We start from the raw sequence: 15,603 nt of genomic DNA on the forward strand, positions 1-15,603 counted from the left end.
AATAGGGAACTGTCAAATTAACTAATATTCAGAGCTGATTATCTGATTAACTATGTGAAATATCTATTAAACTTGTTAACTTTACTTTAACTCTTTCTTACCTAAATATCATTACCTTCTTATTTTGTATCAGAATAGTTTTTTCAAATTGCAAACTATTTGACATTCCCAATCATCATCAAGGTTATTTATTATCATTCAAGGCCCAAAATTTTGGAAGGGGGGGGAGGAACACCCTTTTATAATGCTGTCCAACAGCATTGTAAACCATTTGGAGGAAAACCAAAAATGTTTAAAAATCAAAAGGGTAATCACTATAATCACAGGGATATACAGCATAAAAAGACTCCTCAGATTACATCAAAATTACTGCTTCAATCACACGTGGCCTTAAAAAAAAAAAATAAATAAATAAAATTGCACTACATAAACACAAAAGTTTTAAGTTTTTGGAATTTTACCTTCAGAACATACTGGAAAGGTACCATATAAAATTTTAACCTTCTAGATCAGTGGTGTCCAACCCATTCCCATACAGGGACCATATTCAACATTAGATTTGTTTTGCGGGCTGCACTGGGTGATTCGAGAAAAATTAGTTTTACATTTTCAATGAAGTGTACTGCACATACACTTTTGCACAGCCACCGAGGTCAAGCAGAAGGCCACCATAATTGGAATCCTGGAACATTTTGATAGCACCTCGTATACACACATGTTTCTGGTCAGGCATATGCATATTTGATACAAAACAAACTGCAGCCATTATCAATCCACTGCAGGATGGAAGCCTCTTCAACAATTCATGTCGAGAGAAAAGGACCATAACCTGCCACGCTGGTCCAGTGTTGGTTGGCAGATCGACAGTATTTGGCACCCAGGAGCTTGAATCCCGGTCTATTTAAAGAGTGTATGCTACTGCACTTCTGCTCCTGACCACTCAGCTACAGAGGCTGCTGGTATTCAAAACATAGATAAAACACAGAATTCACTTCACCAACACGTGGCTTCGTAACTTCAATGCTCTCACATATTCGCCACAAAGAGCGCCAGTCTTTTAAATTTGTTTACTTCCACTATTTTTAGTATCAAATGTACATGGTTCTTGAAATATTTAAAATGTTATTTTAGTTCACTTTCTGTGGGGGCTGGCCCTTTAACAATTACTCACAGGCTATATCCAGCACGTGGCCCATAAGTCAGACACCACTGTTCCAGATCAAGAGGAAGTATCTTAGAATTTAACTGCACCAAGCAAAACAACCTTTATCTTTTGTATTTATATTTTTTTAGGACTAAGCCATAAGTTTAGACAATATTACATAATTGAGAGAAACAACATAGCTTATAAAGGATCTAAATTTATCTTGCGGACTATTACTTGTTACTACATTTAAAGTAGCAGAAAATAAACAAAACAAAAAACAAACTTAATGTCAGATATGTGGATTAATTTTAAATATGCAGATGATCTTAAGATCTACTCTGCAGTGAAGGAGATAACCAATTCTCAACAGCTTCAATGCACCCTCCACAAATTCTCTCTCTGTGGCTATCTCTGAATGGCTTGTCTGCTAACCCCTTGAAATGCAAAGTAATCTCTTTCTCATCCTGCAGATCTCCACAACTAATAAATACGGAATACACTATTAACTCTGTGATCGTCAAAAGGTGGGGATTCTCTTTTCAAGCAGTGCTCAGTTTGATGCCCATGTCCTTAAAATCAGCAGCAAAGCATTCAAAACACTGGGATTTATCAAAAGGAACACCTACAAGTTCAAAAACTACATATATGCTGTCATCCTTTATAAAACTATAGTTCTCCCAATCCTTGAATTCAGCTCACCCATCTGGAATCCTCACACGAAGACTTTAATTAACAAACTTGAAGCAGTCCAAAAAAAAATCTTGTCCATTACCTTATGTTCCATAATCCTCTAGTTTATCACTCAGTATACTATGAATTGCTGTGCGATTACTTTCATCTGAGGCCTCTGTGCACAAGAAGAGTTCTTGCTGAAAGAAACAGAATTCACGATACCAACACATGACTTCGTAACTTCAATGCTCTCACATATTCGTCGCAACGAGTGCCACAGTCTTAGCCAAAGTAATCACTGGAACTCATGAAGCATCTGATATCCTTAGTAAAATCAACTTCAATGGTCCTTGTAGACACGTCAGGAACCTTACGCTGTTTTGCCTTGACTCTGCTACTACTGACTTGATGAAGTTCAGTCCACTGAACAGAATCAGCAAATCGGCAAATGATTCTCACTGACTGTTTTGATAACTCCCAATTAATGATGAACTCCATCCACATCAACCGGTGAAATACCACCACTTTGCTTATTGGAGGCTTGAAGTGGTGAAACCCATGTTTAGTCTCTAGAGCAAAGTTTTCCGGCATCCCCCTCCCCCCATACTTCTCCTTCAACCCATGCACGGTACTGAGTACTATAGGTTTTGATACCTTTCGTGTTTGGGGTTTTCATAAAAAAAACAGGTTTGCCTCTTTGCTTGAACTGAAAAGTGACTAGCTCTCATCTAATTATTGTAGTTCGTTATTATTATTTGTTCTATTATTTTCCTATACTCTCATTAATTTATTATTTGGTAACTTAACTTAATACATACCTCTTTTGTACATGATTTTAATGTTTGAATCTATATCAGAATGATATAGATTCAATATCAGATTGAATCTATATCAGAGTGATAGAATGGAGTAGGAGTGATATTAGTGCCTTTATGTCTCTAAATTACCTGTATTCTCTAAGGTTAGTTTATCAGTTTGTCTCATGAAAAAAAAAAAAAAAAAAAAAAAACTAGAAAAAGATCATTGATGAAATCTTGTATCTTTGTTGAAAAACCAGTCAGTTGATCTGGTTAGAGAGAGGGCCTCAGCTGGATAAGTATTATCTATTATAAACAGAATTGAAACTCCAAAATTACTGATCAGGTGACAAATAATGCATCCATGAACTTAGTCACAGAGTAAATTTAAGTAAATTTGTAATTAGCCAGAAGGAAAAGCAGCCAAAAACAGTTTTTCTTATACATGGCGAAGAAAGTGTTGTTTGGCAGTATTCTTATTACCCGTATAAAAATTTGGAAACTTAAAAAAGTTTAAGTTAGAATTTAAAAGCCCCTGATCTCTGACTACAATTAATCAATAATTTTTAATTGTCATCATGAGTGCCTATATACATGCCCATATTAAAAAGGTACTTACTAGGTTTTTCAGACCTAATACAAGATTTTCTGGGTCAGCAGGTGGTGAGTCCATATCACACAATGCTTTCCATGATAAAGAAAACTGCAGTTCCATACTATATAAAAAAAAAAAAAAAAAAAAACTTAATCTTTCAATATACACAGTTTAAGCTTTAAAATTGTAAATAAAACAAATTAATATTTAAATACTTAATTTACAACTAATAAATAATGTTAAATTTTCACATATTAAAATATATTGAAAAATATATTTTGCCTTCATACAATACTAAAATCAATGCCATAAGTGATGTCACTAAAGAATTTTTCTTTCATTCCTTTAGACAGTGGTCTCCCAATACAGTGTTTGCCAAGGCTTCTTTGGGCGCCCACAATTTAACAGAATGAGATTATAATGAATAAGGAAGACCATTAATGAGTAGGGAAACGGCATTAAGGTAAATTTGAAACAATATGTTCATACTGCATGTATGCAAAAACATATCAGAATTTTTAAGTAGTAGTTTACTACCTAGCTGAATGCTGGTATCACATGATATGCACTACACAATTAGCAAGATAATATTGCTTACCAGTTGTTATGCTTGCAAGAATGCTGTGTATGGAGTTGGCTGTATTATCATTCATAATCTTGTTGTTTTCTTGTACTTTTACGATTTATTATATTTGGAGTTGTTTTCTGCAATAATTTTTTCTACTTTTTGTCCCAAAATTAGTTGTTAGTGCCCATCACTCTCTCATAAACCGTAAAATGTGTCAATAGGCACAAAAAGGTTGGAGACAACTTCTTTAAGATATGCAATCAGAGCCTTCTCAAAACTTGCATCATATATTTATTGCTGTTCAAACTAAAAGCAAAATTACCATTGTCAGATAAATAAAGAAGTTGATTAATTTTTTTGTCCAGAAATTATTTTTAGGATCTCCCAGTTGAATTTTCATACTCTTACCAATCATTACTTTAGTAACTACAGGTGAATAAAAAGTTAAACGACAAAAAAAACAAAATAACACATCTGTGTGATATTCAAAAATGTATAACGATTAATGGTGATCAAATTCTAACATCTTTGGGTGCCAGATCTCATTACTACTAACATATCTTGTGCACAAAACACAAAGCAGCTATATCTTTGTAATGATAAGTGTGACACAAAATCATGCAAACTTTATTTCATTTGAGCAAGGACTAGGCCCTTTTAATTACAGAATTGTAAACATACTACCCAAAGTTTTACTTGATGCTGACATGAATACATCAAATTAACACTATTATAGTGCCAAAAATATGGGATTTGTGATTGTTGAAACATATTGCACTTCCAAAAGTATATATCAGAGAAAGCGAGATATAACTGTTGTTGTGGAAATGGGTAATGTGAATAAATTCAAAGAACTAGACAAACTATTGGAGGGGATGGACAGGTGATGTGGGAGTGTTTTTTTTTTTTTTGATGGTTTACGAGCTTGCTTTCTTACATCATTTGCCACTACTAATACTAAACAATGTAGAGGTAGAAGGACATTATTATGAATGCAGACTAATATTATGGCAGTGCAGTGTTGATTCCCAAATTAACAGGTCATACAGGGTCAAAGCAAACAAATTATGTCATACATTCCTGAGAAGCAGTTTGTAAAATCAGGTGCAATTTTCTTATAGATATGATGATATAATGAAGGATGCATGTGAAAAAAAATTTTTTTTTTCATATCTTTGCTACAATATTGTTAGTATGGACTAATAATGCAAAGATGACATTAACTGACATTAGCATTAGCAGAGGCATTTGATGCAAGAAAGCAAGCTTATGCAGCATCAGCCAAAAAAAAAATAAAATAAATAAAATAAAATAAACCACTTCCACTTCACCCCTCTGTTCGTTCAAAATACCTGTCCAGCTGAGCCTTAAACTTATTTAGGCTATCAACCTCCACCACAAGGGATGGAAGTCTGTTCCACCAACCAACCACCCGCTGGCTAAAGGCAAATTTCCGCACGTCTATCCTACATCTGCCTTTCCTCAATTTGAATTTATGCCCTCTCAGGTGATTTTTCTGAGCTAGAGGTAGAATCCCATCAGCATTGAGCATGCTTAAACCATTCAAGGCTTTATACACCTCTATCAGATCACCTCGCTGGTGCCTAGTCTCCAGACACTGTAATTTGCAAAACTTAAGACTTTCTTCGTAAGAGCACCCCTTTGTTCCATTCACTAATCTTGTTGCCCTTCTCTGTACTCGTTCCAGCAGCTCTACATCCTTCTTGAAATGAGGCCTCCAGACCTGTATACAGTACTCTAGGTGTGGCCTGACCATCGCCTTATACAATGGAATAATCACCTCCTTATCCCTGCTGGAAAAATTCCTGTATATCATTGACAATACTCTTTGAGCTACTCTTGCAGCCCGTCTGCACTGCTCAGAGAACTTCATATCTGCCTGCACAACCACCCCCAAGTCCCTTTCATTCTCTACCATTTTTGATTTGGTAGTTGTTGGCGCATCGGCTTCTGTGGCCATATTGCACCTCCCAAGGTTTTTTGCAGTACTTTGATCCAAGCCCGAGGCGGGAATCGAACCCGCGACCTTTGGGTTGCCGGGCAGGTACTTTACCCACTCGGCTAGCCCGGTCGGCCATTCTCTACCACTGTCAGTATTGTACCACAGAGTTGATACGTTGCTCTGGGGTTGCTGTTTCCCATGTGTAGTACTTTACATTTGTCAATGTTAAACTTCATTTGCCACCTCTCAGCCCATCTGCTCAACCTTTCCAGATCCTGTTGCAGCAGCATAGTGTCAGTAGTGTCCTTGACAACCCTGCCAACCTTTGTATCGTCTGCAAACTTGGACATTAAGCCCGATATACCATCATCAATATCATTTATAAATACAGAAAACAACAATGGACCCAACACTGAGCCCTGAGGGACTCCACTAATAACATCAGTCCACGATGAGCAGTGTCCATTGATTACCACTCTCTGTCTTCTCCCCCTCAACCACCCGTTTATCCATAGCAGCAATTTGCCTCCAATGTCACACTGCTCCAATTTGTGTAGCAGTCTTCCATGTGCAACAGTATCAAAAGCCTTTCTAAGATCCAAGTATATAATATCAAAGTTATTCCCTGCATCCAGTTCTTTTGTGACTGCATCATAGTATCCAATCAAATTGGTCAGGCAAGACTTCCCCTTAACAAAACCATGCTGTGTCTGAGCTATAACTGAAGTCTTGTCTAAATGATCCTGCAGTGCTTCTTTAACCAGTGCCTCCATTAATTTTCCTGGAACAGAAGTTAAGCTCACAGGTCTATAATTACTTGTGTCAGCCTTTGATCCTCCTTTGTGAATTGGGGTCACATTTGCACATTTCCAGTCTATGGGTACCTCCCCTGAGTCCAAGGAAGCTCTCATAATTATGGCTAAGGGTTTGCTTACTTCCTTTGCTGCCTCCTTTAGTATAACTGGATAGATCCCATCCACTCCGGGTGCCTTTCTTGTGTTTATCTTCAACAGTTTCTCCTCCACTTTACTCCCAGTTATTTCAAGATTCTGTAGCTTACTGCTAGAGTTGAATACACCTCTGGCATTCCCCTCACTGAATAACTCCTCATGTGTGAATGTCGATGCAAAATATTCATTTAGTTTGTTAGCTACCTGAGCAGGATCATCAACACTTGACCCATCAATATCAAGTGGACCAATCTGATTCATCCCCTTCCTTCTAGAGTTTACATAAGTAAAGAACTCTTTGCTGTTTTTCTTTGCATCCCTTGCCAAGGATTTCTCGTAATCTGCCTTCGCCTGCCTAACCTCCTTTGTAACTTGGTTGCATATCAACTTGTACCTATCATAGGCTTCTGTGTCATGTGTTAATTTGTATGTATCCCATGCATTTTTCTTTTCTGCCATATGCCTCATTAGTTCATCTGACATCCATTTTGGCCTAAACCTTGAACAATATTTCTTAGTTGGTATGTAAAACCTAGTAGCTTCCAAGATAAGTTCTTTGAATGCTTCCCATTTTGAATTTGCTGTTGGTAACATCATCAGTTGGTCCCACTGTATAGAATTTAAATACTGTCTCAGTCCATCGTAGTCGCCTTTACGGAAGCAATAACCCTTCCCTTTACCCCTAATAGTAGTTACCTCTTTGAGTAAATCCCACTTCAGCACACTGTGATCACTGCCACCTAGTGGTTCATTTATCTGCAGATTCTTAATGCATGAAGAATCACTGCTGATAATCAAATCAAGAGTATTACTTCCTCTAGTTGCCTCCCGAACATGCTGATGTAGAAAACAATCATCCAATAAATCCACAAAAGCCCTGCTAGTGTGTGAGTAACCAGCCCCCAAAATCCAGTCAATATCTGGGAAATTAAAATCTCCCATTATAAGACACTCTGATTTACTGGCCCACTCTATTTCCCTGTACAGTTCCTTATTATACTCATCAGAGTCATTAGGCCTATAGCACACTCCTACTCTCAATTTTGATCTCCCAATGTTTATGTCACACCAAACTGACTGCACACTGCACTGTCCAGCGATGTCGACTGGCTTCACTTCCTTGGTTTTTATGTGTTTCTTAACTAATAGCATAACACCTCCCCCCTTCCTATCCTGTCTATCCTTTCTGTAGACGTTGTACTCCCCAAATTGCAGTTCCGCATCCCTTATATCTGTGTGACACCACGTCTCTGATATCCCAACAATATCTGCCTTTGATGTTTTGAGCAATACCTCAAATTCATCAAATTTATTTACTAAACCCCTAGCATTGGTGTACACGCAAGTATACCTGCACCTGTTTCTATTCTTAGCTACCCTAACACAACCCATGTGTTTACTTGTACCGCAATGGCTCCCAGCAGTCTCTGAAATACCATGCATCTTGTTTTTCAGGCTTCTGCTCATTCTAATAGAAGCAGTGCAAGAATCTCTTTCACCTCTGCCAGTGGCTACTGTCAATCTATTGGTCTTTGTCTCCCCCCAAGCTAGCAGTTTTCCAACCCACCTAACACTGCCTCGATAGCATCAGCAAATATTCTTGCACCCTTTCTATTTAAGTGTATCCCATCCCTGTAGAAGCAATCTCTCCTGTTAACAAGTACAGTCCAGGCTGAAAAAAATTCTACCCCTTGAGCCTTGCACAATCTTTCCAGGGACGAATTGATCGACAAGGCTCTCATCATATACTCCCTCCTATCGTGTCTGGGCAGAATTGCAGACACTTTCAAATTCAACCCTAATTCTCGGCTTTTGTTCAACAGTGACCTGTACTTGTTAAGTAATTCTGCCGGTCTCCTACTCTTAATATTATTAGTGCCAACGTGTACAACTATATCACCTTTTGTGCCCTTAAAAGACATATTATTTATTTAACACATTTAACACACACATTGTACATTATTTTCTACAAACAGTACAGGATTATATCATAGTAAAAACAAAGTGCAGTAAACTGATATCCTATGTCACACTACAACAGATAAGGCAGTATGAATAAATGTTTAAATTATTAATATTATTTGTGACTACATGAATTTACATGCCCTCTCTCTCACAAAAGTGCAGACAAACCCTTTTTTTGTTGATACCTACACTAGTTATTTTATCCCAAAATAATTTATACACTAGAGGAAGAAAGGGATCTGGGAGTTATAATATGGGCAGATACAAAGTTTTCTGAGGAGTGCAAATAGGCAGCCAGGAAAGCACATGTCCTAGCAATGATATATCACACGACATCCTTTAGAGATAGGGAGGTTATAATCCCACTGTATAAGGCAGTTGTAAGACCGCATTTGGAATACTGTGTCTAAGTATGGAGACCTCGACTGAAAAAAGACATTGAGCTTCTTGAAAGGGTCAAAAGATGGGAAGTACATGTGAATGGTCAAAGAATTTTGAGCATTTTGAGCAAAAAGATAGTAAATTTTTACTGTCTTTTTGATTAATTAACATATTAAATTGTGTTTGTCAAATAGTTTAATAATCTTCTTCACGTTCATTAGCTTATTTTTAAATTTAGCTACTGATTTTGTAAATTAATACTTACTATTTGTACTGTTATTGTGTCGGTGTTTTGGTGCAAATATCATAACACGTAACTAGTAGTGCTGTGGAACAGCAGGATTCAATTGTCATAAATAAGTAGCTTGAAGTTTCTAATCACTTGTTAGGCATATATTTTGTTTTTAGCTAAGAAATTTTACTTTTTTAGTAAGGATATAACTAATTTAAAACTGCAATTGTAACAGTATAGCTAACGTATATCTTGAACTTGATAGCATAAGGTATAACAAAACTTGATAGTGTAAGATGTATCGCTGCATTTAGGAATCTATTAGCTTAGTGTAGTATTGTCAATTAAATTGATTAATTTTCATTGTGAATAAATTAAATTGTATTTAAACAGAAATTTTGCCCCAGACTCGAGCAGCAAAACAATGGGCTTGGGAAGAACCGAAGTGGGAAATTCTAGGAATCATGGCCTAAAAAAATGTGCAAGTTGTTCAATGTTCGCTGATCTTTCTGGAAGAGGACATGATACAGCCAAGGGGATGTCTTTGTGCGTTCGGTGCAGAGTGTGAAGAAATTGGGCACCAACTCAAAATTCTGATGGGTGTTTATGAGAGTTTGAAGAGTAGGGCAGATGCCCTCAAAGGAATTAAAATGGGAGGCCCATCAAGCTCTCAGCTGTCCAACTCAACACCAGAGAATGCGCTGGTCCTACAGGAGGTGGTTATTGTCGGTGACTCTATTGTCAGGGAAACAGGAAATATATTGTGCAAGAAGGATAGGTGGAATAGGACCAGGGTACATCTGCCAGGAGCAGTACATATGTCAGAGGACTTGCAAGGCACTGTTGGGAAAAAGTCATGAATTAGGACTGAATTTGAAAGTGTCTGCAATTCTGCCCAGAGACAAAAGGAGGGAGTACATGATGAGAGCCTTGTCAATCAATTTGGCCATGGTGAGAATGTGCAAGGCTCATAGGGTAAAATTTTTCTTGGCGTAGTCTGTGCTTGTTAACAAAAGAGCCTGTTTCTACAGGGATGGGATACACTTAAATAGAAGGGGTGCACGGATATTTGCTGATGCTATCGAGGCAGTGATAGGTGGATTGGAAAGCTGCTAGCTTTGAGGGGGGGGGGGCAATACTAACAGATTAACCAGAGCTGCAGGCAGAGGTGAAGATGATTCTTGCACTGCTTCTATTGGAAAATTCAGCAGCCTGAAAAGTAAGGTGTCAGGGATTTCAGGCCCTGATCATGGAACAAATTAATACATGGGCTGTGTAAGGGTAACTAAAAGTAAGAACATGTGCATGTATACTGGCATGTACACTAATACCAGGAGCATTGTGAATAAACTTAGCGAATTTGAAGTACCAATTAAGTCAAAATGCAGACATTGTAGGGATAGCAGAGACATGGTGTCACTCAGAAATAAGTGATGCTGAACTTGAATATAGGGAGTACAATGTATACAGAAATGACAGACAGGGGTGGAGGGGTTGTGCTCTTAGTTAAGAAGCATATTAAATCTAAGGCAGTACACATCCAATTGACACGTGTGACCAGTGTAACATTGAGTCAGTTAGTATGATATAAACACTGAGAAAACAAAATTAAGAGTAGGAGTGTGTTATAGGCCTAATGACTGTGATGAGTATACCAAACAACTATACAGAGAAAGAGTGAAAGAGTGAGCCAATAAATCAGAATGTCTTATAATGGGGGATTGTAACTTTCCAGATGTTGACTGGTATTTGTGGGTTGGTCACACACACACAGTAGCAAGATTTTTGTAGACTTCTTGGATGACTGTTTTCTATAGCAGCATGTTAAATGGTCTCAGAGAGTTTTTAAATTCCATGGAGTGGGACCAACTGATAATGTTACTAACAGCAAATTCTAAATGGGAAGTATTTCTAAATGGCTTTTCACCTAAATGGATGTTACATGAACTATTGAGACATGTGGCAGATGAAGAAAAATGCACAGGATGCATATAACATATCAGATGATTCAGAAGCCTATGGTAGAGGTTAGGCAAGCTAAGGCAGATTATGAGAAGTCTCTGGCAAAGAATGTAAAAAAAAGCAGCAAAGACTTTTATGCTTACATTAACAAGAGAAGGGATTGAAACACATTGAGCTACTTGATGTCAATGGGTCACTGTTGATGACCTGCTCAGGTTGCTGACAAATTGAATACATATTTTGCATCTACATTCACACACGAGGAATTCTTTAAGGTAGGGGATGCCAGAAGTTTATCAAACTCAGATGTAGAGCTAAATGACTTTGTGATAACTAAAAGGAAAGTGGAAGAGGAATTGTTGAAGCTGAACATAAAAAAAGCACCTGAGATAAATGGGATCTATCCAAACATATTAAGAGAGGCAGTAAAGAAGGTAAGCAAGCCTTTAGCCATAATTATGAAAGCATCCTTGGATTAAGGGGCAGTCCCTATGTACTGGAGATGTAAATGTATAAAGAGGGATCAAAAGGCAACATGAATAATTACCAACCTGTTCGCTTAACATATGTTCCAGGGAAAATAATGGACTCACTAGTTAAAAAAGTAATGCAGGACCATCTGGACAGAAATGTAATTATACTGCAGTCGCAATATGGATTTTTTAATGGGCAGTCTTGTCTAACAGGTTACTATGATGCAGAGACCAAGCAACTGGATGCAAAAAATAATTTTGATATCATATATTTAGATTTTAGGAGGGCTTTTGATACTGTTGCACATAAATAAATGTGTATAAACTGGAGCAATGTGGCATTAAGAGCAAGTTACTGCTTCCCCCAGAGTTCAGTGCTGGGCCCATTGTTGTTTTCAATATTTATTAATGATATTGATAAAGGTATATCAGACTTAATGTCAAAGTTTGCAGATGATATAAAGGTTGGCAGGGTATTTAACGACAGTAATCAGGGTAAGCAACTGCAACAAGTTCCAGGAAAATTGAGTCAATGGGCTGAGAAATGGCAGTTGAAGTTTAACATTGACAAATGCAAGGTACTACTACATATGGGTAGCAGTAATCCCAGAGTAACTAATCAACTGTGTGGTACTACATTCAGGGTAGTGGAAAATGAAAAAGACCTGGGGGTAATTGTGCAGTGAGATATGAAATTCTCTGAGCAGTGCAAACATGCTGCCAGAACAGCTCATGGGGTTTTGTCAATGATATACAGAAACTTTGCTAGCAGGGATAAGGAGGTGATTATACTTTTATATAAGGCCACGGTTAGGTTGCATCTTGAGTACTGTATACAAGTCTGGAGGCCCCACTTTAAGAAGGATATAGATCTGCTGGAAGTGGTGCAGAGGAGGGCAACCAGATTGGTAAAGGGAAAAAAAAAAGGGTGCACTTTCCTAGAAAGGCTTTACTTCTGCAAATTGCAGCTTCTGGAGAATAGGCACCTGCAGGGTGATTTGATTGAGATGTTTAACCTTGAATGGATTGAGTAAATTGAATTTGAATGGCATTCTTCCACTTGCTGACACTACACCCACACGAGCAGGCATAAATTTAAGTTGAGGGGGATGGTTGCAGGATAGATGTGCGGAAGTTTGACTTCAGCCAGCGGGTAATTGATTGCTGGAACAGGCTTCCATCTGTTGTTGTGGAAGTGGATGGTTTTAATAAACTGAAGAAAGAACTAGACAAATTCTTGGCAGGTATTGATGGGAAAAGTGTGTAGCTTTTTTTTTGGCTGATGCTATATAAGCTTGCTTTCTTGCATCATTTGCCACTACTACTACTAACTCACACACTGAGATTTGCAAAAAGACAACTATACAAGGAAAGACCCCAATTATGTGGGCTTCAGAGTGTGGCAACCAATCCCCTTAGTGTGGACCTAACTGAGGTTTAAAAGGCTCTGAGAGAGGTTAGTAAAATGAATGAAGGCAGAATTTTTACTGTTATAAAGAATTCCAGAACTAGGGGACATAAATTCAAAATACAGGGAACGAGGTTTAGACTAGATTGTAGGAAGTTTTCTTTTAGCTAATGAGTTATTTATTACTGGAACAAGTTGCCTACATAGGTAATTGAGGCTGAGAGTTTGAAGAAATTCAAAGGTCAACTGGTTAATTAACTATGTGAGGAGGGAAATACATAATTTGTATTTTCTTATCTATTTTTTTTTTTTTTGGCCAGTGCAGCAAAAGCCTGTGGTTTCCTTTTACCATAGGGATAATAATAATACCAATAAGAACAAAATTATCATAGTATACAGCAACACTAATTTTACAAAAAAAAAATGCAGTACAGCACAAAAAAAAAAAAAAAACTCTTTTGTGCTGCACTGCATTCAATGTATCACCTAATAACATACTGTGCAGATGCTGAAGTTAAGCAAAAACTTCATAAATCGAATTTAGGTTGTCAAAAACGTTTATTCATAAAATTAGATATTCATAAATGAAGAGGACACTGTATTCTAATTTTGATCATCATCAGCCATTTTCAATCCACTGCAGGATCAATTTCAATCCACCACACTCTGAAGGCCTCTCCAACCAACTTACCAGTTCCTTCTGTTTTGTGCAATGGCCATCCATTTACTACCCACAAACTCATGAATTTCATCTGTCCATCTCCATTGTTGTCTTCCAAGTTTTCTTCTAGCTCCTCTTGGGTACCATTCTGTTATTTTCTTAGTCCATCTGTCATCATGTCTTCGAGCTATGTGTCCTGCCCAAGACCATTTTAGTTCTTTAGTTTTGATAAGAATGTCCTTTACTTGAGTTTTCTGCCTAAGCCATGTGGTTCTCTTCTTATCTAACAGTCTGATTCCCAATATAATTTGTTCCATTCTTCACTGTGTAGTTCTCAGCTTCTCTTCCATTCTTTTGGTGAGTGCCCAAGTTTCACTTCCATAAGTCACGGTGGGAAGTATACATTGGTTCATTATTTTACGTTTCAGACAAATTGGGATATTGCTCTTCAGCATGTGACTATATTTCCTGAATGCTATCCATCCAAAATTTATTCTTCTCTTGACTTCCAGCCATTTATCATTATTACAGCTAATAACTTGTCCCAGATACGTATATGACTACACCTTTTCAATTACTGCTCCTTCAATCATTATGTCCCTTTCTGTGGCATACTTGTTCATCATTACTTTTGTTTTAGCCATATTCATCTTTAGTCCAAAATCCTTACTAACTGTGCATAACTGATTAAGATTTTCCTCTAATTCTTTGGGATCGTGGCTTATGACCACAATGTCATCTGCAAATCGTAAATGGTTTAGGTACTCTCCATTCACATTGACTCCTTTCTGCGACCAGTCTAATCTTCTGACAGCTTCTTCAAGGGCAGCAGTAAACAGCTACGGAGATATTGTGTCTCCTTGTCGAACTCCTTTCTGGATTTTAAGTTTGCTACTGTCTTTGTTTAGTCTAATAAAGGAGGTAGCAATCTCATATATTTTCTTCAAAATCATAATATATGGGGTATCTATGCCTTGTCTTTCCAGTACCCGAAACATTGCCTTATGCTGTAGGGAGTCAAATGCCTTTTCATAATCCACAAATGCCAGGCATAATGGTGTTTTATATTCATTTGCTTTCTCCATTAGCTGTGATATTACGTGAAGGTGATCCATAGTTGAGAATCCTGTCCTAAGGCCAGTTTGCTCTTTCGGTTGATTCTCATCAAGTATTCTTTCTAATCTGTTAGTAATGACCCTTGTGAACAAGCCAGCTTGCTCTTTTGGTTGATTATCATCAAGCATTCTTTCTAATCTGTTAGTAATGACCCTTGTGAACAACTTGTAGATGTGGGATAACAAGCTAATTGGTCTATAATTTCCAATTTCTGATTTATCTCCTTTCTTATACAGCAAAACTAATTCTAACTTTGTTAAGGATATATTACAAGAGCCCATTCCTGTGTAGACTTTATATGATAATTGATCCTGACCATCAAGTTAAGCAGGATTACTGGATGTTTATGGTATCCACCGAACTCTCTCTCTCTCTACTAGAAACAGTTAACAAATCAATAACATTATTGATTTGTTATTGTTAGTTTTACAAATAATTGCTTTAACTGTATATACATATACACTAAAAAGTAAAGCTGCTCATACCTTTTTGGGGATCTAACCCTTAATAACATAGGTAGTAATTCTTCTTTTATTCTCCATGTTGGAGCAAAAGCCCTTGCTGCAGAAGAAACCTATTAAAAAGAAAAAAAATATTTCACTTAATTAGGTTATCAAAAATTTAAAAAAAAAAAAAAAATTAAAGCATTATAACACAAAACCCAAGAAAATGAAATTAACCATTAATCAGATAACCAAAATCAATCATCAATT

The 15,603-nt window shown here is 37.2% G+C and overlaps 1 protein-coding gene across 1 annotated transcript in view; it reads right to left on the minus strand.

The window, feature by feature from the left end:
• The window catches only part of ArgRS-m (arginyl-tRNA synthetase, mitochondrial), a 121,223-nt gene that overhangs the window by 98,029 nt on the left and 7,591 nt on the right, over positions 1-15,603 (minus strand). Inside the window, exons 2-3 of the mRNA XM_090379473.1 lie at positions 15,376-15,464; positions 3,236-3,332 (exon numbers count right to left, since the gene is read on the minus strand). Of these exons, the coding sequence (XP_090235599.1) occupies positions 3,236-3,332; positions 15,376-15,464 (186 nt within the window). The remainder of the gene's footprint in view (positions 1-3,235; positions 3,333-15,375; positions 15,465-15,603) is intronic.

Source organism: Mastigoproctus giganteus, chromosome 8, assembly GCF_048544385.1.
Source record: "Mastigoproctus giganteus isolate SK-2022 chromosome 8, ASM4854438v1, whole genome shotgun sequence".
In the NCBI taxonomy this organism is placed as follows: domain Eukaryota; kingdom Metazoa; phylum Arthropoda; class Arachnida; order Uropygi; family Thelyphonidae; genus Mastigoproctus; species Mastigoproctus giganteus.